The 19,451-nt window shown below is 54.3% G+C and overlaps 3 protein-coding genes and 1 non-coding gene across 7 annotated transcripts; 2 read left to right on the top strand and 2 right to left on the bottom strand.

The window, feature by feature from the left end:
• Positions 1–2,639: 2,639 nt before the first annotated feature.
• LOC112446152 (U5 spliceosomal RNA) lies at positions 2,640–2,756 on the top strand. The gene has a single exon (XR_003034214.1). It is a non-coding gene; the product is annotated as a U5 spliceosomal RNA (small nuclear RNA).
• Positions 2,640–13,415, top strand: DYNLT4 (dynein light chain Tctex-type 4). 2 transcript variants are annotated; one of them, XM_002686432.6, is made up of 3 exons: positions 2,640–12,088; positions 12,461–12,532; positions 12,636–13,415. In XM_002686432.6, the coding sequence occupies exon 3, from the start codon at positions 12,647–12,649 to the stop codon at positions 13,304–13,306; it is 660 nt and encodes a 219-aa protein (XP_002686478.1). In that variant the 5' UTR covers positions 2,640–12,088; positions 12,461–12,532; positions 12,636–12,646; the 3' UTR covers positions 13,307–13,415. The 2 variants fall into 2 exon arrangements, with proteins under 2 accessions (XP_002686478.1, XP_005204954.1); XM_005204897.4 differs by having other exon boundaries at positions 2,640–12,036.
• Positions 5,404–10,838, bottom strand: BTBD19 (BTB domain containing 19). Of its 2 annotated transcripts, NM_001101241.1 has the most exons (8): positions 10,471–10,833; positions 8,974–9,187; positions 8,826–8,879; positions 7,239–7,298; positions 7,071–7,139; positions 6,866–6,997; positions 6,616–6,741; positions 5,404–6,497 (listed from the first exon to the last, which is right to left on the bottom strand). In NM_001101241.1, exons 1-8 carry the CDS (start codon positions 10,554–10,556, stop codon positions 6,363–6,365), a joined length of 876 nt encoding a protein of 291 aa, NP_001094711.1. In that variant the 5' UTR covers positions 10,557–10,833; the 3' UTR covers positions 5,404–6,362. The 2 variants fall into 2 exon arrangements, with proteins under 2 accessions (NP_001094711.1, XP_010802011.1); XM_010803709.4 differs by lacking the exon at positions 8,826–8,879 and having other exon boundaries at positions 10,471–10,838.
• Positions 13,320–18,689, bottom strand: PLK3 (polo like kinase 3). 2 transcript variants are annotated; one of them, NM_001075153.2, is made up of 15 exons: positions 17,893–18,193; positions 17,649–17,756; positions 17,438–17,554; positions 17,174–17,303; positions 17,005–17,092; positions 16,126–16,221; positions 15,840–16,038; positions 15,601–15,727; positions 15,305–15,396; positions 14,972–15,065; positions 14,752–14,835; positions 14,496–14,658; positions 14,242–14,371; positions 13,940–14,053; positions 13,320–13,832 (listed from the first exon to the last, which is right to left on the bottom strand). In NM_001075153.2, exons 1-15 carry the CDS (start codon positions 18,100–18,102, stop codon positions 13,641–13,643), a joined length of 1,944 nt encoding a protein of 647 aa, NP_001068621.1. In that variant the 5' UTR covers positions 18,103–18,193; the 3' UTR covers positions 13,320–13,640. The 2 variants fall into 2 exon arrangements, with proteins under 2 accessions (NP_001068621.1, XP_024841348.1); XM_024985580.2 differs by lacking the exon at positions 16,126–16,221 and having other exon boundaries at positions 17,893–18,689.
• Positions 18,690–19,451: the final 762 nt, after the last annotated feature.

The raw sequence follows: 19,451 nt of genomic DNA on the forward strand, positions 1-19,451 counted from the left end.
ATTCGCCTGACAAGTGAAGATGATGTGCGGCAAATGCATTGGTCACATACTTGGTAACATGGTCTGGCTGAAGTGCTCAGTACACAAAATGCTCCAAATGTTTTTGGTGTCAAAACCCTACTGTGCAGCTTTCAGAGCCATCATAATCCAGCCTGGCGTTCCTCTCCAGATTCATCGGCCAGCTCCTGTTTCAGCAGCCTGGGGGGATGGACAGAGGGACACAGTCAGGCAACAGGTGAGAGGTGAAGTGGGAGCAGATGAATGAAGTGGCCAAGGGAATTCTCTGGTGGTCCTGTGGTGAAGACCCAGTGCTCTCATTGCCAGGGGCCTGGGTTTGATCCCTGGTTGGGGAATTAAGATCCCACAAGCCTCTTGACGTGACCAAAAAAAAAAAAAGTGGCCAACTGAAACAGAGATGGGGGTGTGTTTTAGGAGTTTTGTGCACAGACCAATCTCCAAGGCAGAGGCCTGTGCAAGTAAGTAGTCAGCATGGCGCCCCAGAGGCATCTTTGTCCAGACAGCAGAGGATCCGCAGGGCCACTGTAGAAACTGAGGCACTAGCAGCCTGTGTTGCTGTTGTTTAGTTGCTCAGTCATGTCTGACTCTGCGACCCCATGGACTGCAGCATGTCAGACTTCTCTGTCCACTATCTCCCTGAGTCTGCTCAAACTCTTGTCCATTGAGTTGGTGATACATCCAACCATCTCATTCTGGGTCACCCACTTCTGCCCTCAATCTTTCCCCGCATCAGTATCTTTTCCAAGGAGTCCGCTCTTCACATCAGATGGCTAAAGTATTGGAACTTTAGCTTCAACATCAGTCCTTCCAATGAATATTCAGGATTGATTTCATTTAGGATTGACTGGTCCTTGCAGACCAAGGGACTCTTGAGAGTCTTCACCAACACCACGGACAAAAGCATCAGTTCTTTGGCACTCAGCCTTCTTTATGGTCCAGCTCTCACATCTGTACATGACTACTGGAAAAACCATAGTTTGACAAGCAACCAGTGAGGTGCTATCTTTAAGCTGTTTGCTTGTAAAGGTTGAACAATCCCATTGTACAGAGGTCTGGATGATTCTGGCCACACCCCCGGGTGTAGTCTCATCTGATGGATGGGAGGGAGAGGTCTTTCAGTGCCTTTCTCCAATTATCCCAGGGCTCAGTCTCAGCTGACACACATACACACTCTGGGTTCCAGGCACACACTCACCAGGAACAATCCCACCCCCAGAGCACTGCCTTCTCACACCCCACCCCACCCCACCAAGCCAAAGGCCGGAAAATCATGTTCTGACCTAACGTTAGGAGTGGAGAGGGGAGACACCTACTGCAGCTGAATCAACACTGAATCAAAAAAGAGAAGGTGGTTGGCTTGGAACCAAGGGTAGGGGGTGCATCCGGTATGCCCAAGAGATAGACCCTGGATTTGGGTCCAGTGGTGTTTGGGTCACTATGGAGCAGCTTTGAGGTAGAGCAGGAGAGCTCACCAGGCTGTAACGGTGCAAAAGATGTCGTCACCCCCCACCCCCAGTTCCACTTACCAGCTGAGTGAGCTGGAAAAATCAGACATCCTCTCTGAGCCTCAGCATCTTCATCTGTGAAATGGAAGATTACAGTCCATTTTGTAGGCTGCTGGTTTTTCCTTTTAGGATTGTAAATGAAATATTCATGTAAGAAATGGCCTGGCTTCTCATAGGTGCTCTCTCTTGTTGTAGTTTGTGATATTTTTAGCTATGTTGAAAGTCTGTGCTCGGATCAAATGCTTAGTGAATAAACCTAAAACACTGAACGGTGTCGTGATACGGCACTAGCTGAAGGATTCCAGCCAACTGGAGCTGGACCGCCCCAGGAATAGTCAGTTCCAGGGCACTGACCACAGCCAGTCTTGGGGACAAGTCCCAGTGTTTGCAGGGCAAACCACCCTGTGTGGCACTGTACATTACTCAGCCCTCTAACTTCAACACCATTTCATGGCTCCCCATTGCTGATAATAATAAGATCAAAGCCAAGTCCTTTCCAGGCCTAACTGGATCTAGCCTCTGCCATCTTCCCAGCTCTCTCAAGACAGCTAATGGCCAGATGCACACCCTCATTCAGACACACCACACCCTACTCCAGACAGGCTGAATTACTTTCGATGTTCACCTCCCACGACTTCACAAAGGCTATTCGAGAACTCGTTTCCACCTCCCATTCACTGGAACTATCCTTCCAGATAAGTTGGATGCCGTTTCCTCCCAAAGGAGTGGTGACGGCAGGGGTCTGCGGGTATGAAATGACAGGGCTTTAACCTCACCCTCGGTGAGGAAGCGTCGGTTTCCTGGGGGACCCGCAAAGAGAGAGCTGCAGCCCTGAGGTGCCCACAGCGCCGCCCAGCCCGGCCGGTGAGTGGCGTCACCCAGCGGCGGAGCCGCCTGTGATTTGCATACCCATAGTGCACCACGAAAAGACGATTTCACGCGCTTGAATTCCAGCCCCACTGGGGTTTGTCCACTGTTGGAGGGGACAGTACCTGTTAGAAACCTACGGTCTGTGCAAATTCCGCTCAAGGTGCCCAAACCGCGCGGGAGCGGAGCAACCATAATTGTACAGAGTGTTACATTGCTCTGGGAGGTTCCAAGCGAAACTGCGAAAGCATACTCTGGTTTCTCTTCAGATCGTATAAATCTTTCGCCTTTTACTAAAGATTTCCGTGGAGAGGAACAATTCTGAGTCTTTACCCAATTTTTTGAGGCCTCGTTTTTAACGAGGCTACATTTTCTAAGGTTAAAAATTAGAATTCATCAGCTGTCACAATTTATGAAGGAAAATTTTGGTTCTTTCAATCTGTGTTCGAAGTACGGCGTTTTGTGGTTTTTTTTTTTGCGTGTTTTACTTATATAATTCTGCACTAAGTCGTTTAGAAGCTTGCAGATGAAATAGAAAAGTTATTGGTTGTTTTTCATTTGATAAAGCGCCAAAGATTTCGCAGATGGCGTTTAAGGTAGAGACACAGCTAGACATAGAAGACGTAGGTTCAATCCCTGGATCCGGAAGATCCATTGGAGAAGGGAATGACAGCTAATTTCGATATTTATGTGTGTAGAATCCTTAAGACGGAGGAGCCTGGCAGATAGCAATCCATAGTGTCGGACACGGCTGGAGCGACTAAAACACGCGAGCCTATAGGAAGAGGGTAAACGTAGTAATTCTCTCTCACCAGCCCACTCCTAGGGGATTTTCCCCACTCAGGATTGAACCCAGGCCGTCCATATTGCAGGCGCATTCTTTACGGTCTGAACCACCAGGGAAGTCCCGTCAGATTACCTGGTTACTTTCCCAGAGGTTATCTGAGGAAAAAATTAGCTGAGGCACTCTGGTTATGACTTATTCAGACTGTGTCTGTTCAACACTCACTCAATGCCACTTTTCCATTCTAAACCTTTCCGTTAAGGAGTTTAATTTTTTGGTGGAAGCAAGAACTTAAGAAGAAAAAAAGGAGATAATACATAATCTCTGATAAGTGCCCTACAGAAACAGCATTATGAGAGAACAAGGCTAGCTACCAAATGTGTCCTCTTGTCCCTAGAGCTACATCCTCTTTAGGGGAAATCACCTAGGCCTGTGGATTTTAGTGAAAGTTGCTCAGTCGTGTCCAACTTTTTGTGACCCCGTGGACTGTAGCCCTCCAGGTTCCTCTGTCCATGGAATTCTCCAGGCAAGAATATTGGAGTGGGTTGCCTTTTTTTTCCCAGGGGGATCCTTCCCAACCAGAGATTGAATCCAGGTCCCCTGCATTGCAGGTGGCCCCTTTACCATCCGAACCACCAGGGAAGTGACTTTTAAGTGATTATCATCTCATACTCGGTGTACTCCAGATTCACAGCCATTAGCAGATCCCACCGACTCCATATTCATATTCATATGTGTGCTTCGTGCAAACACATTTTACCTCCTCAAATGTTACCAAGCTAAGAGCAAGGAAAACTTTTTCTCCCAATATTATCTTTTCTTTCAGCAAAAGGAATCATGCTCTGCTTGGTCTGCATTGTGCTTTGCTCACCAAAGACCATGGATTTTTTTTAAATATCACTGTAAGGACTATACCATAGTTAATTTAACCAGCCCTCTAAATTAAACCAGGCCTCCAGGACTTACAGCTTTTCTTCTTCAGTTTTCATTATCTAAGGTAGTATTAAGGGTAATCACATTTTCAGTCTTGAGAAATACAATAACAAATAACTTTTTAACCCATTTACAACATATTTTTATGTAAAATCCATGAGAAAGAAGAATAACTATTTTTTTTCCAAATAATCAACTAGGGACTTCCCTGGGGGTCCAGTGGTTAAGACTCCGCATTTCCACTGCAGGGGGCACCAGTTTAAATTAAAAGATCCCTGGTCAGGGATGCCGCAAGTCCAGAGGCACAGCCAAAATAAAGTCAGTCCCTAATTTCATATTTATAGTATCTTATTGGAATAAAATAATATTTAAATAAGAAAGCAAAGTCATCACTGAATATTTACAGAGCACTGATTATGTGTCAGGGACTGGGGAAGTAGAAATGAATTAGGCTCCACTCCTGGCCCCAGAGATCTTTCTTCAGGGAGATCTGGATCCTCAGGAAGACAAAATACACAACAAATGAAAGGAGAGCAGGAGAGCATGGGGAGTCCTCAATAACCAAGAGAGGAAATCCAGGGATAGAATGCCAGTGTATTTTTTTTTTTTTGGCTGCGCTGTGTCTTCATTGCTGTGCACGGGCTCTCTCTAGTTGCAGCAAGTGAGGGTTACTGTTCGTTGGGGTGTGCCATAGCTTCATTGCCATAGCTTCTTTTGTTGCAGAGCACAGGGTCTAGTGCTCAGGCTTCAGTAGTCACAGGATTGAGGCCTCTAGAGCCCAGGTTCAGTAGCTGGGGCCAACGGCCTTAGTTGCTCCAAAGCATGTGGAATATTCCCGGACCAGGGATAGAACTCGTTTCTCCTGCATTGGCAGGCAGATTCTTATCTACTGTGTCACCAGGGAAGTCTGAGGACCAGTGAATTTTTGCAAAGGTAGTTGTTGAGAGAAAATTTGCTAATGTTTGGAACCACCAGTATTTTGAGTGCTCTAAAAGTGAAACAGATTATATTTTGTCCAGAGGGCAGTGGGTAAATAGAGAAAATAAAGGGCGTAGGGCTGACAGTTTTAGACAGGTCAAAAGGCACTGTGGGAAATGGTTGGGGAGGAGGTCTCCACTGGAGTGAAGGCAAGAAGATTAATAAGAACCTGTGGCAGTAATTCCTGCCACAGATAGGACTGGTTGAACTGGGGTAAGAGAACTGAACCAACTGGAAAGATCTTGTAGGAAAGGAAAAATAATTTTCCCTCTATTCTCTGAGTTCTTGGCTGAGACCTTTGTAATGAGACAGCTTAACCAGAGAAACAAAAATGGAAGTTTATTAACATGTATATCTCACATACACATGGGAGATACCCAGGGAAAAATCAGTAACTCCCAGAGGTGGCTGAAAATACCTGCTTAAATACTTCCTTCAGCTAATGACGAAAGAAAAGTGAGGAGGCCAGATATGGGAAAGCCGTCAGGAAAAAGCACCGAAAGCAAGGTTTATTAAGCAAATCTTAGTTATTTCACAGGAAGTCTCCTGTAAATTAGTCATCCTTCTGTACAAAGAGGGCGACACCCTTACCAATGTAGATTTAGTTTATAAAAATTTCCCCTACAAAAGGGTAACTTTTCTGTTTTCAAAACGTCTACTTTTTCTCAAAATAATCAGCTTAAAACAACCCTATGCCAAAACAGCATATTTTGGGGTGGCATATTCTGCTTTCAGTCTCTTAAGAAATAGAAGCCATGGGAGGCAAATGTGAAGAATAAAGCTAGGATGACATCTAGGTTTCTGGCTTTGGCACCCATGGAGATGAGAAACACGATGGGGGCAGAACTGGGGAAAGATGAGGGACAAGCACAATTTTGGATCGAGTCTTAAGTGTCTGTGGGACATATGGAGAGAGATCGCCAGGAGCCAGGTCTGGAGTTAAAGAGGGGGCTGAGTTGAAAAGATACGTGGGAATTACAGGAGTAAAGGAGGCGGGCGGTAGTGCTCAGAGACAGGCTGTAGAGCCAGAGCACGCGGGCACAGAAACTGCTTTCGGGCTTTGCGCAGGGTTGGAGCCAAGGCTCAGCGGAAGAGCGCGGCGTTCAGGCCCGCCCACCGACGGAACCTCACCCATAGCGCCTGCGTTTGGCACACACTGGTCCTTCCCGCCCCGACTTGCGAAGCATTCTGGGAGCGGAAGCCCGCTTTGAGCGCCGAGCGTGTTGGGAGGTGCAGTTTAAGAGAGGCGCAGAATGCTTCGCAAGTCATGGCACTGGTCACTTAAAGGGCAGATCCAAAAAGCGATGATGCTCCCGGGGCAGAGTGCCCCTCCGGCGGCGGCACGGGGTGCCCCGGGCCGCATCCCCTCTCCGCAGAGCATGACACTTCCACGCCTCCACGATCTGTTCCACCTGCAAGGGATGCGAATCACCGAGGAGTCCCGCAGTGCCCACCTTACCCCGCAGACCCTGGACCACGCCCCACTCGCCTCCCCCAGCACGATCCGAGACGTGTTCCCCGCGTCCGCACCGGGATGAGCGGCTCCCGCCGGTTCTGTTCTTCCAGGGCGCTCAGCTCTGCCGGAGCCAGCAAGGCCAGTCTCAGCTCCCGCACCACCGGGGCCGCCACCTCGGCCACAGGCCGCTCTAGCACCGCCTGCGGACGTCAGCACTGAACCTGAGCGGGCGGGGGCACCTGCCCAACCGCCTGCTCTCCTGGTTCCTGCAGCTAGAGCCTCTTTCAGCACCCCTACCTCCCACTCCCTTCAGCCCCTGCTCACCGCGCCCACGCGCGCCCAACTCCGGGCTGCCAGGACCAGCTCGGCCTCGTCCACACACAGCTTGTCGCTACGCAGCAGGGGCAGCAACGCGGGCGCGGACAGCTCCAGGAAACCACGGGTCCGGAGGGTCTCCTATGGGTCCGCGATTGGGTCAGGGAGGAGCAGAACAAGGGGTATGGGCTGGGGAGTATGCAGTGGGGAGTACCTGGCTGTGGGCCTCAATGAAAGCCACACAACGCTCCTGCAGCTGTCCCAGGCCAAAGGTTACAGCAACCTGAGAGCAGAATGAAGGAGGTCAGGTTGGACATGGAGAGGCCGGGCAGCCCGGCCCTCCACACCGGAACCTCCTGCAAGCCTGTCCAGCAACACCCACCTGCAGGGCCTCGCAAACCAGCTCCACATCCAGTGCCTTCACCACAAACTCCAGGCACAGCTGGGAACAGAAACGAAGGTGGGCTGTGCCCAGATGTCCCTGTTCCAAGGCCCCAGCCCCAGGCCAGAAACAGTGAACAGCCTTGGAGCAGTGAGCCACCCAGGCTACTAGCAGCCCCAGGCCTACGCAGACCTCCCAGGCCAAGGGAGGCGGGGAATCACAAGGCCTGAGACTAGGAATAGCAAAGCCAAGCCCAGCAGCCCACCTTTTAGTACATTCCTCACTAATCAGACTAGATAAGAGCCATGTGAAAATTCCACTCTCCTTTTCTTTCAAGACACTTAACTTTTTCCACACTTTTCTCTGAATTCAAAGATACTATTTTAACCAGAAACTTGAATTCATCTGTGATATCTCCCTCTCACCCCGACTTCCAGAAAAGCCCTGGGTAATGCCAGTTCACAGGGTCAAACCAGCCAATCCTAAAGGGAATCAACCCTGAATATTCACTGGAAGGACTGATGTCAAAGCCAAAACTCCAATACTTTGGCCACCTGATGTATAGAACAGACTCACTGGAAAAGACCCTGATGCTGGGAAAGATTGAGGGCAGGAGGAGAAGGGGGAGACTGAGGATGAGATGGTTGGATGGCATCAGTGACTCAATGGACATGAGTTTGAGCAAGCTCGGAGATAATGAAGGACAGGGCCATCTGCTGTGCTGCAGTCCATGGCGTTGCAAAGAGTCAGACATGACTGAGCCACTGAACAACAACACCGGTTGCTAGTGCAACCTCAGTTTCTACAGCAACTGACCTGTGAACAGTGCCAGTTCCACTTCTCTCAAAGGCAGGCATTTCTCTCCTGGGCAACCACTGCCACCCCTGTCCCTATGGGACTGGTGAGCCCTTCCCATGGCTCCCAATCCCTTCTCTTCTTAGCTTCCAAATCCTCACTACCTGAAACCTCCACTGAAACTCCACTGCCCTCTGGGTAAAGGAAGTCCAAATTCTTGAAGGTCCTACAGGAACCAGCTCCTGGCACCCTCTCCAATCTCATTTCTTCCTCTCTTCCTTTCACACTCTTAGTCCTCTTAGTCTAGCTACACTAGATGTCTCACCAGTTCTTTTTGTGCCTCTGTGACTAGAATACCATCTTTCCTCTCCCCGCTGAATAAAAATCTTACCTATTCTACCCGATGCAACACAAATGTTTCCTTCTCCAGGAAGTATTCCCCTCTTCTCCTTCGTGGTGAGACTAGAGAGACTCTCTGTACAGTCTCAGCACCATATGCCCTTCTCTGTCCACTTCTTATGCCACTGGGTTAAGCGTTTTTCTTGTGCCTGTCTCTCTTTGAAGAACAGGGATCAAGGCTAGCTTATCCTGGTATCTACACCCCCATATGCCCCCACAGGGCACACATATCCTTTTGCGCATAGGCATGCATCAATGCCTGTTTATATAGAGATACCCATACTTCTTTCTGTATTGGTGCACATTCCTCTCCACGTTAGCGGGTGTGTGAGGCAGGGTGTGAACCGCGCCCATAAGAGACAGGGGAAAGGAGACGGCTGCCCATGAACCCACCTCTCGAAGTTCCTCCAGCCCATACTCCACAGCCGCTGTCAACACCTCAAGCACCTGCAGAGTGGGTGGTTGGCATGGTAGAAGAGAGTCTTCCTGCCCCTCAGCCACCCAGAACTTGCCCACCCAGACCCTTGCCCAGTGGGCTCACAGAGTGGCGTTGCAGCTTGGCACTGTTGGTATACAGAAACTCCAGCACTGCCAGGAAGGCCTCAGCTGGCACGGTACTCAGCACCACAGGGCTAGGCACCCCAGGGCCTGGCTCTGAGCTCAGAAGTCGCTGGAAGAAGTTGCATCTACACGCCAGCAAGCACCGGTGGGCAAACACCTCCTGCCGTTCTTGACCAACCACAAAGCGAACATCACTGTGGGAGAGAAGGGCAGAGCGCCAGAAAGAAGAGGCTAGAGTCTCTGTGTAACTCTAGACTTTGCCTTTGCCCTCTCTGGGCCTCCGTTTCCTTATCTGCCATATAAGAGGCAGTCCCTCTAGCAAAAGGTCTGGGTCACACAGGCCGGGTTCTAAACACAGCTCCAGCTAGGCAAGAGAAGCCTAGGGAAGAGATTTCTGACCTACTGCCTCTCAGGTTTCTCATCCCTGAAATGAGATGCTCATCCCAAACCCTAGGGTGGCTAACATTAGGTGGCTATGTTTGATCACTGAGGGGGCACCAGGGCTGAAACAAGATCAATCCCAATGTCCCTCTCCTCCCCAGCCTGTGACTCTGGTGAAGGGAAACTCTTTTTGGCTTCTCCAGACTGCAAACTCAGCCTTTTCAGCCTCCTCCAGACAGGAGGGGGGAGGAGGAGGGTGTGGAGGGCACTGACTGCAAACAGACACGTCAGTGATGCACTATCATGGGGCCAGACCACATTTTCCATTTTCATGATCACTTCCGGCCCCAGCTGCTGGGCCTCTGAACAGCACAGTGGGTAAGGGACAGATGATGAAGCCTGAGCTTCCTGGAGCCTTCTAGGCTCACATCCAAGGCCTGGGGGGCAGGTGGGCGGTGGGGCCGGGGGGGCGGTCCACTGCTCAGACCAGACTGTGACGCCCAAAGCAGTAGGGTTACAGAAATCGCCAACCTGTGGGAGGACCCCAGCTCTGAAGCGGTGGAGACAGAAAGCTGCATTCTGGTTCCTCTGACCGGCCCTGCCCCTGTACTTGGTCCCCGGTTAGAGACACTACAGGCAGTGAGCCCCAGGCAGTGCGCTTGAACTACTTCCTGTCTGTGACTCTGGCTCAATCTCTTGAGCTTTGTTCCCCTTATAAGTCCCCAGTTCCCAGAATAGGATTGTCTGCTCCTCTGCCTCCCCAGGGAGGCACTCAAGTTACACTCCATTTCTCAGGATCCAGAGGGCAGAGGGCTTTTCTCTGCCAGGAGCCCAAGATCCAAAAAAGGAAGGCCTTTCCCTGAAGTCACATAGCTGCTCTGAGCACTAGTCCCCACTACCCCCACCTCTGGCTCTCAGGCTATCACAGATACTGCGTGATCAGTAGCCATCCTCTACACTCCACTTCCCCAGGCTGAGTTCACCCGGGAGGAGGGTCAAGTCCTAATTCTCCACTTCCTCTGTACTCAGATTCCTCAGAGTCATGGGTCCCAGCAGAGCCAGTTAGGGAAAACCCACAGACAGGTGCCCCTCTCACCTGTATAAGGGGTTGTTGACGAGGCTCCGGAGTGCTGTGGAAAAAGGCGCGGCCTCCCCATGCACAACCAGTCCTGGGGTCTCCATGTGTGGGGCAGGGAACTAAGCAGGAGGAACAGCCTAGGAGGCTTGTTACGTGTGGGAGAGACAGTACATGGAAGGAGCAGGAGGCCTGGCTGAGCCCTAGAGCTGGTGAAGAGCTAGAAAGGCCTGAGAGGGAGGGGTAAGAGATCCAGAGGCCTGTTTGCTGAGAAGCTAAAGTTTAGGAATGAGGCAGGAGAGGCCCAGAAGGCATCAGCGGCCAGTGGAAGAGGCTAGAGGCTTGGGGACTCAGGGAGGGGACCGAGAGAGGCCGAGGTGGAGCAGACTGGACTGGGGAGGAGAGGCTGGCTGCGGATGAGGCCCCAGCTGGGAGCCTGCCCAGGCAGCGCTGGGGTGGGAAGCCTGTGGGTTTCCACGGAAACTAGAGCCCGGCCAGAGAGGAGGCCCCGCCCAGCTCCCACAGGCCCAGGGAAAACTTCAGCCCTAGAGGGGCCCTAAGCAGAGTTGGAGGGTCTTAGCATCCTGGCCCTTGCCTGTCCAGGGTTCAGAGTTCAAATTTCCTGCCCCTCTCTCCCCTCCCCCTACAAGCATACAGGTTAAGCAGACCTGAAGAACTCCCATTAACAGGGAAAGTCCTTGTCCCCGTGGACCATTTTCAGGGTCCAGAGCTGGCTTGTTTGGGAGGTGGCAGTCCTGGGCCTCCCAGAGAGGGGTCAAGTGAGGAGGTGTCAACACTGACAGAGGCATCATGGTCTCTGGTGTCCCTGAAGTGCAACCACAGTGCGGGTTGGGGCAGTCTGGGCACTAGGGCACACAAGGTGTGGACAGCGGGGGCTAGGGCCAGGACACTTAAAAGTTAGGTCAGCAGGATTCACTGAGGAGTGAAGTCATCACTGTTGCATCAGATCTGAGTTCCAATGGGTCTACCTTCCCCCTCCCCCAGCCCAGAACTGAGGAAGTCATCCAAGCCCCACCCTAGCTGTATACAAGGAACGGAAATGTTTGTCCTAATTGAGGCTGATGGGGAGACGATAGGCCCATGACGTGCTCCTTCCTGTAGGCCCGGATCCTGATTCCTGAGCAGCCACCCCAGCAGCCTCAGGGTTTCCCCATATCCCAGGCCTCTGCAACTTGCTCACAAGTAGAGAGCCAGCCTTCATAAGGGGAGAAATGGACAGTGGCTCAAGAGCCCTGGGGTAGGGGGACACCTTTCTGACCAGAGCCCCCTCTACATCTGCCCCTTCACTCACACTTGTATGCCCTTAGGCTCTAACCCCCTGTTGATCCCCCTCCCCTGAGGACTCAGCCACCCGGCATTCAACACATGCTTACAGTAACACTCCCAGGTTAAGCTGGAGCCAGGACTGGTGAGAGGGAACCAGGAAGAGGAGTGAGTGCTTGCCCAGCAACCCGGGGCAACTCCACAACACAGGCAAGGGGCCCTTACCCTCCTACCTGCCGGTCAGGCCAGCCGGGCAAGGACTGTTAGGAGAGCACCTGGAGGACACAGCTGCAGGTGGCTCAGGTGCCTAAGGAGTTTGGGGCAGAGGGCAGCCCTCCCAGAACTGACTCTGGAGGTAGGGCCGGAAGCCAAAAACAGGCTGGAAGGACCATCCTGAGTCACTAGCCCCAGGCTCTGCCAGACACCCTAAGAGCAGGGAGGGGGTGGAGGATGGCTGGATTCAAGACTCAAGGGGGCTAGAAGGATCTGTGGGCTGAAGGAGCTGGATCTGTCTGTCCCTCCCTCTGGTTAGGGGGTGGAGGCGCCACTGTCTAGGCGCAGGCAGAGGGCAGATACATCCGTTTCTGCTGGTGAGTCAGATGGAGGGGAGGTGTACTTGGAGCTCATTTTTCTAACGTCCATAGTGCTCAGGTGAAGTGGAGCTCAGGGGGTAGGGAGAGAGAGATGATACTCTGAGCAGCGTCCATTCCCTTGTTGTCCCTAACAGCCCTTAACGCTCTAAGCACCCAGGAATCCACGCAGCTGGGAACTATTTGATTCACCGGTCCGAAAAACACAGGTAAGGAGGGATTAGAGGGTAAAAACTCATCACTAAGTAAGAGACTAGATGGTGTACAAAGACAGCTAGTGAGGGCCACCCCATCCAAGTGTGGGTCTTCCAGCCGGCAGGTCCATGGCTGGCAGGCCTGTGGCCCCCGGACGCCAGGAGGAGGAGGAGGCCAAAGATCATGGGCTGAAACTATCAGCAGCGCGGCCTCTAGGCCACCTGCCCAGCATTGATGGAACCCGACCAGCTGGCCTGGGCCCGGCCTCCCGCCGTGGCTCCGTGCTAGGTCCGGTCTTGTCCTTTTCACGCCGCAACTCACTGGCTGGGCCAAGTGCAGGCCCTGGGGGTCGACGCCCATCCCTGGGCCCCGTGCCCCCTCTAGGCTCGCGAGTCAGCTTCTCTGGCTTGCCCCTGGCACCCGCCCGCCGGATGGCACCCTCGTACCGCACGGAGCCAGCGCCGGGGGAGCGCTGGGAGACTGCGCGCGCACAGCAGGCCCTGGAGGCAGCGTTGGCCGAGGGACTGCGGGACGCATGCTACTCAGGCGCGGAGGCCGGGCGGCTGGCGCAGGAGCTGTGCGAGCTGGTGCGCAGGCGCCTGCGCGAGCTCAGCCCGCCGCGCTACAAGCTGGTGTGCAGCGTGGTGCTGGGGCAGCGCGCGGGCCAGGGCGTCCGCGTGGTCAGCCGCGCGCTCTGGGACGCCGCGTGCGACGGGTTGGCCTCGGCTGCCGTCACCAACGCCTCGCTCTTCGCCGTGGCCACGGTCCACGGACTCTACTGCGAGTGAGGAGGCCCTCGAGTTCTGCAAAAACGGTTTATTATCCCAGAAGGAGGCCCTTCGTGGGGCTCACATCCCAATAAATAAATGTCAATAAATAAAAGTGGTCCATAAATAACGCCCCCTAGTGGGGGGCTAAGGCTCAGGCTTTTCTTGGAGAAGGGGTGGGAGGCCGCCTCCAACCCCAGTAAAGCTGGTCCCTGATTCCCTGGGGGATTCGGCCCGGAGCCCCCAGTGAGGCACCAAAGGAACAGGGAGGGCCACAAAGGCGAGGGCCAGAGCCTGAGAGGCACAGACCTCAGGCCTGAGGGCTTGAGAGGTGGCCGGGCCTGCAGACTCTGGCCTAGACCGGGCAGCGGTCCCGGAGCAGGCGCAGAGCATAGTGAAGCCGCTGCCGCAGATCTGGGGAGCAGCCCAGCTGCTGAAGGTGGGAAGCGAGGTAAGTACAAGCACTGCGATTGCGGGCCACGAAAGTCACAAGGAGGGGCTCCCAGCCACTGAGGATCAGCTTGGTGTGGTCTCCGTAGAAGTTCACCTGTGCACAGGAGGGCGGCACTGATCAGGGCCTAGGGCCCACATCGTTTCCTCCCCAGCACCCTGGACCTCCCAGTCCTCACCCCCAACTCCAGGCGGAGCTCTTACCTGAATGGTGCCATCACTAAAGAGCATGAGTAGGGCCTGATCGGTCTTGACCCACTGCAGTAGGAGTGGGGGCACAGGCACCTCCACCTCTTCCACACTGGGCAGATCTCCACCCTGGGAACAGGGGCCAGTCACTTGTCTGACACCAGTCAGTCCTCTCCCTATTCATGTCTCCTTTAGAGGGTCAGCTTCTAGCTTCAACACCCACCCCACTGTCCACCTACCCCCAAAGGGGACTAGGAGGGGATCAGGATGTGTTAGTCCTGAATGTACCACCCCCACCCCAGACCCAGTCCACAAACCTTCATGAGGCGCTGCTCCATGTAGGAGGCGAAATACTTCAGGACACCCAGCTGAGGCTGCAGAGCCCGAGGCACGGCACCCACAGAGAAGGAGAAGTGCTTAGTGCTGGTGGGGTTGTAGTGCACAGTCCTGGAGGAAGCAGACAGACCCCCTCCTCAGAGACTGCAGGACCAGGAGCCCAGGAACACACACCAAGTTGCAGCACCGCTGAGTACAGAGGCCTGGATACAAGGCACCCCATGATAGCACTTACTTTCTGTTGGCCGACAGGGCCATGTGTGTGCCGTTGTTGAAGAGCACAGCCACACGGCGGCTGGACAGTTGATACCCAAAGCCAAACTTGTTGGAGTAGTCAACCCACTTGCTGACCCACACCAGAGGTTCTGGTTGTGCCAGGGGAGCTGGGTTCTGTTCAGCTGTCATAGAAGAGGTAGGAATGAGGACTTGTTCCTGGCTTCCCAGTAAAAGGACTCCCACCACCATTCACACATGCCAGGCCCCAGCCTCACCTGGGGGCATGAAGGCCAGGCAGTTTCTCAGAGCACAGAGGGCTGACTCCACCACTGTGGCCACAGTCAGACCTTCTTCAAACCCTAAAGGGAACAGGGCACTGAGAATTAGGCAATAATCCCACAAGCCCTAGACAATGACTCTCCACCCACCCCTTCCCTCAGGGCTTGGACTCAGCCCCCGCAACCTTGAGCACCCGTCACCCTCCTGGTGGCTCACCATCTCCACTGCTTGCCAGCGTCCCACGGGGTGAACTGTCTTCAGGTGCTGTCTCTACCAGGCTGAGGGGGGCTGGACCTGAAGCTGCTGGAGCCTGGAGAGTTGGGTAGGGGAAAGGAGTGAGACAGGCCCCGAAATCCAGATCCTTGAGAGTCCATGGCTCGCCCTGCCCTGGCACCCCGGGCACCCCAGGTCACCCTGCCTGACCGATGAGACACAGCCAATTAGGCCACCACGAGGCTAAATGCTTCACCAGCCTCTTTTATCCCAGGCTTCCTGCAGCTGCGAGGGTGGGGGTGAGTCAGGGGAACACCATCCACGTAAGCACCTCACCTCGGGCCTGGCATCCTGATGGCCGATGGACGTCCGAGTGAGGCCATTCACCAAACAGGAGACCTCGTCCCGCTCCTCCGGACGGTTCTTATCTGGGTGGGGGGAGATAGAACCCTCAGAATCCTGCCCAGACCCCCTGCTTCCCGAAGAGATGACACAGTTAGGTGTAGACAAGTGCCTGTGTAATGCATGCTATCCCCAGGGGTCCCCAGGGACCCTACACTCACACCCCCACATGTATGTGACAAGCCCCCTGCTGCTCTGTACCCTCAAATCCACTGATGTCTCGGACTTACTCTTATTCTTCTTTCTCCCAAAGAGGCTCTTGGTAACTTTGACAAACAGAATCCTAGCTGGGTTAAGGGGTGTCAGGTCTGGGACTGTCACACAGCTGCTGACAGGGAGCCGGTCCGGGGTGTAGCCCTGAGGAGAGAAAGCATGTGAGCAGAGAAGAGCAGCCCAGGGGTCCTGTCACCTGCTCCCAATTCAATCTCTGGGGAATCTGCAGACTGGCTGTGTCTGGGGCGCCACAAACCTTGGTAAAGAAGTCGTGGCGCAGGATCTGGTCAATTGAGGGGCGGTCTTGGGGTGAAGCTCGAAGGATGGCGGCCAGGAGCTGCCGGGCAGGCAATGAGAGGCTGGCAGGCAGCGTGTAGTGAACCTGCTTGATGCAGCGGTACGTCTCCTTCAGGTCAACGGTCTCAAAGGGGGGACTCCCACATAGCAGCGTGTACCTGTGGGGCAGAGAAAAGGTGGTCAGGAGTGAAGTGGAACATAGGCCTCCCAGGCACCCTCTGTGTACACATCACCCTGGCACTCACATGACACAGCCCAGGGACCACACATCTGCCTCCGGGCCGTGGCCCTGTCTCTGCAGCACTTCTGGGGCCACATAGTTGGGGGTACCACAGATGGTCCTGACAGGGGATAGGGAGGAGGAGAGGGCAAGGTTCAGAGGCAGCCTGCCTGGCCCCTCATCCCTGCCCCCACTGAGAGTCCAGACAAAGCAGCTGCCTGTCACCAAAGGCCAGAGAACTCCTGTTTGTTCTGAGACAATGGAGCCGGGGATGGCAGCTGAGTCCCTGCCCACCCGCCTGGCCCAGCTGCTCAGCGACTCTGCAGGACTGGGGAGTTCCTGACCCCTAACCCAGCCCCTCCTCCAGGTCAACAGAGGGTACATCACTGATGCCTTCCTCCTTCCCCTACTCCCACCACAGGCGGTCACCTCCTGTGGTCTGTGCTGTACACACTAACATCAACTGTCACACCCCCCATGAACACTACTGCCACACATGCTGTGTTACACTCCCAGTCCTCATGGCCACAGCAGGGTTTTCTGACACAGAGTGTCATGTCCACCATCTCCACACTCAGTCTGTCTCACACACACACTGCTTATGTCACCATCCACACTCACACGCAGGACTGGTCATACCTTCAAGAATCCTTACACCCCATCCATCTTAAGGACTCAGACACCCATAGGACCAGCAGCCTCTCCACCATTCCCAGGAACCAAGGCTGCCACCGCCACGTTCACACACACACACACACACCACACACACCACCCTCCCATCAATCACACGGTCACATCAGGCAATCATCGTGCCTCCTACAGATATATACTCAGTGTCTGTCACTCACGTCATCTGTGTCACACAGACTGTGGCCATCCCCCCCGCCCCCACCCAAACACTCACTTCTTCCTATGCTCTGGGGGCTCCAACCGGGTTGCCAGTCCAAAATCCCCCATCTTCAGTTCCATGTTTTCAGTGATAAAAAAATTTCCTGAACAGGGGCGGAGAAATGTGTCAGACGCCTTTTTCTCTGCCTCCCCAGCCCCCCATCCTGTTGGCCCAGGAGTCTCACCTAGCTTGAGGTCCCGGTGCAAGATGCCCCGCTGGTGCAAGTACTTGAGTCCGGAAAGGATCTGCCGAAGGTAGTAGCGCACCTCTGGCTCCAACAGGGTGTGCCGGGCCTTCCAGATGTGGGCCAGGGACTGCAGAGAGCGGCGGCCTCAGCCCCTCGTCCGCCCTCCCCGACCCTCCCTCCGTGTGCTCGCCGAGGAAGAACAGGGCTCCAACTTTGGATCTTAAGGTCCCTACTCCCTCCCCTACCTCTACCATCCCTCACCTTTCGGCTGCAGAGCTCCAGGAAAATGTATATGTTGTCAGCATCCTCAAAGTGGTGCGAGAAACGCACGATGTGGCGGTGCTGCAGGCCGCGGTGCAGCTCAATCTCGTTTAGGATCTGCAGTGGCGGCGGGGGGTTACCATCCGTCAAGGGCTCCCTCGTCACCGTTCCCACCCCACCCGTCGCCCGTTGGGCCTGGGCCCTGGCTCACCTTCTCACGCTGATGCGGCTTGGTAATGCGGCTCTGCGAGATGACTTTGACCGCGTAGGCATTGCCGGTCTCTGTGTCAGTGGCCTCGTAGCAGCGGGCAAAGCCCCCCTATAAGGAGAAGGCATCAGGCAGGTCTGGCCCGCAGACGTCCCCATGCCGAGGCCAAACGGCCCCGCCCCGCTCCACGAGGGCAAAGAATTCGGCAGGGCTCCCCTACCCTCGCTGGCACCACTCCTCAGCTCACCTTGCCCAACAGGCGGCCTTTGAAGTAGGTGCGGCCGCTCCGCGGGTCGGTGATGAGGCGCCCAGGGTCCGGTGCCGGAGTCTCGGCCAGCACCTCTGGCTCAGATCCAGGCTTGGGACTTCCAGGCGGCCCGGGTCCGGCCGGGGGCGCTGGCGGGGCGGCCGCACGAGGGAAGGGTCGCGGGGACAATAAGCCGGCCGCGGGCTCCATGCGGGCGGTGCGGCGCAGCGCCGGCCAGGCTAATTTCTGGGTTCCGCCAGGCCCAGACGGCGCGAGGCGCTGCCAGGATTTGCTACGCCGCGCTCGCGCCCCAGGGAGCCCAGCGTTTTTATCAATGAACGCCTGCCCCCTCCCCGGCGTCTCATCATTAAGAGCCCGCCCCCTTCATGCGAGTCACCGAGAAGCCACGCCCCTCATCAGGCCTTACGTCAAGAAGAAGCTCCTCCTCCCACCCGCGCACCCAGAGGCTAAGCCTACTGCTCCCGCCTTCAAGACGCAGCCATACTGCTAGTCACCATGTGGGTGGCCATCAGGATGTAAGAGCCAGATTTGTCCCTGCCCTCCTACCTCGTCCTGGTGACTGAGAGTCCCTCTAATGGGGGTCCTTTCGCCCCCCATCCTTGGGGGCTTATGCTGAAGTCCGAGGGTGCCTGGGCGTATGGGGAGTCTCCTCAGCAACTAGATGGACCACCATTCCAACCTGGAGGGCAGAAGCAGGGACGCCGCTCACTTTTGCCCGAGTTGGTCACCTACCCTTTAAGTGCGCGAGAATTTGCGTTCGTCCCACGCTCTTGGCCAGAGACCGCAGGTCCAGGCCAGTGCTGCCCCCTTTAGGGGCTGAGAGGAATTGCATACTCGCAGCTGGGCTTGCCTGGAGTGGGGAGTGTGGGTGGAAGCCTGAGCTCCTATGCTGAGTCTTGAGATCAAACAGCCAGGCATTCAAGGCTTTTGTAACGGGCTAGGTCACATCTTCTGCTACCCCTACACCCACACCCTTAAGGGGCAGATCTCATGTTCTGGAGGGGTGCCTATTCTCTTTCCCTGAAAACATCCACTGCCCTGCGTCCACAGCCAGAGGCCAGAAAGTGAAGAATGGTACTTGTATTTTCTCAAATCTAGCAAAGGACAATTGGGCAGGTGGTCCTGGGGCCACCTGAACCCCTAAACCTCTGGTCCATGCCCACCTTTCACAGGGCCGGAGACAGAGAGATGGGGCCTTTTTAAATTTATTTACTTAATTGAAGTATAGTTGATTTACAATGTTGTATAATTTCTATTGTACAGCAAAGTGACTATGTTACACGTATATCAATACATCCATTCTTTGTCATATTCTTTTCCATTATGGTTTATCACAGGATATTCAACATAGTTTCCTATGCTATAACAGTAGGACTGCACTGTTTTTCTATTCTATGTGTAATAGTTTGCATCTGCTAATCTCAAACTCCCAACCCATCTCCCCCTTGGCAACCACAAGTCTGTTTTCTATGTCTGCGAGTCTATTTCTGTTTCATAGGTAAGTTTGCATCATATTTTAGATTCCACATATAAATGAT

Source organism: Bos taurus, chromosome 3 (assembly GCF_002263795.3).
Source record: "Bos taurus isolate L1 Dominette 01449 registration number 42190680 breed Hereford chromosome 3, ARS-UCD2.0, whole genome shotgun sequence".
In the NCBI taxonomy this organism is placed as follows: domain Eukaryota; kingdom Metazoa; phylum Chordata; class Mammalia; order Artiodactyla; family Bovidae; genus Bos; species Bos taurus.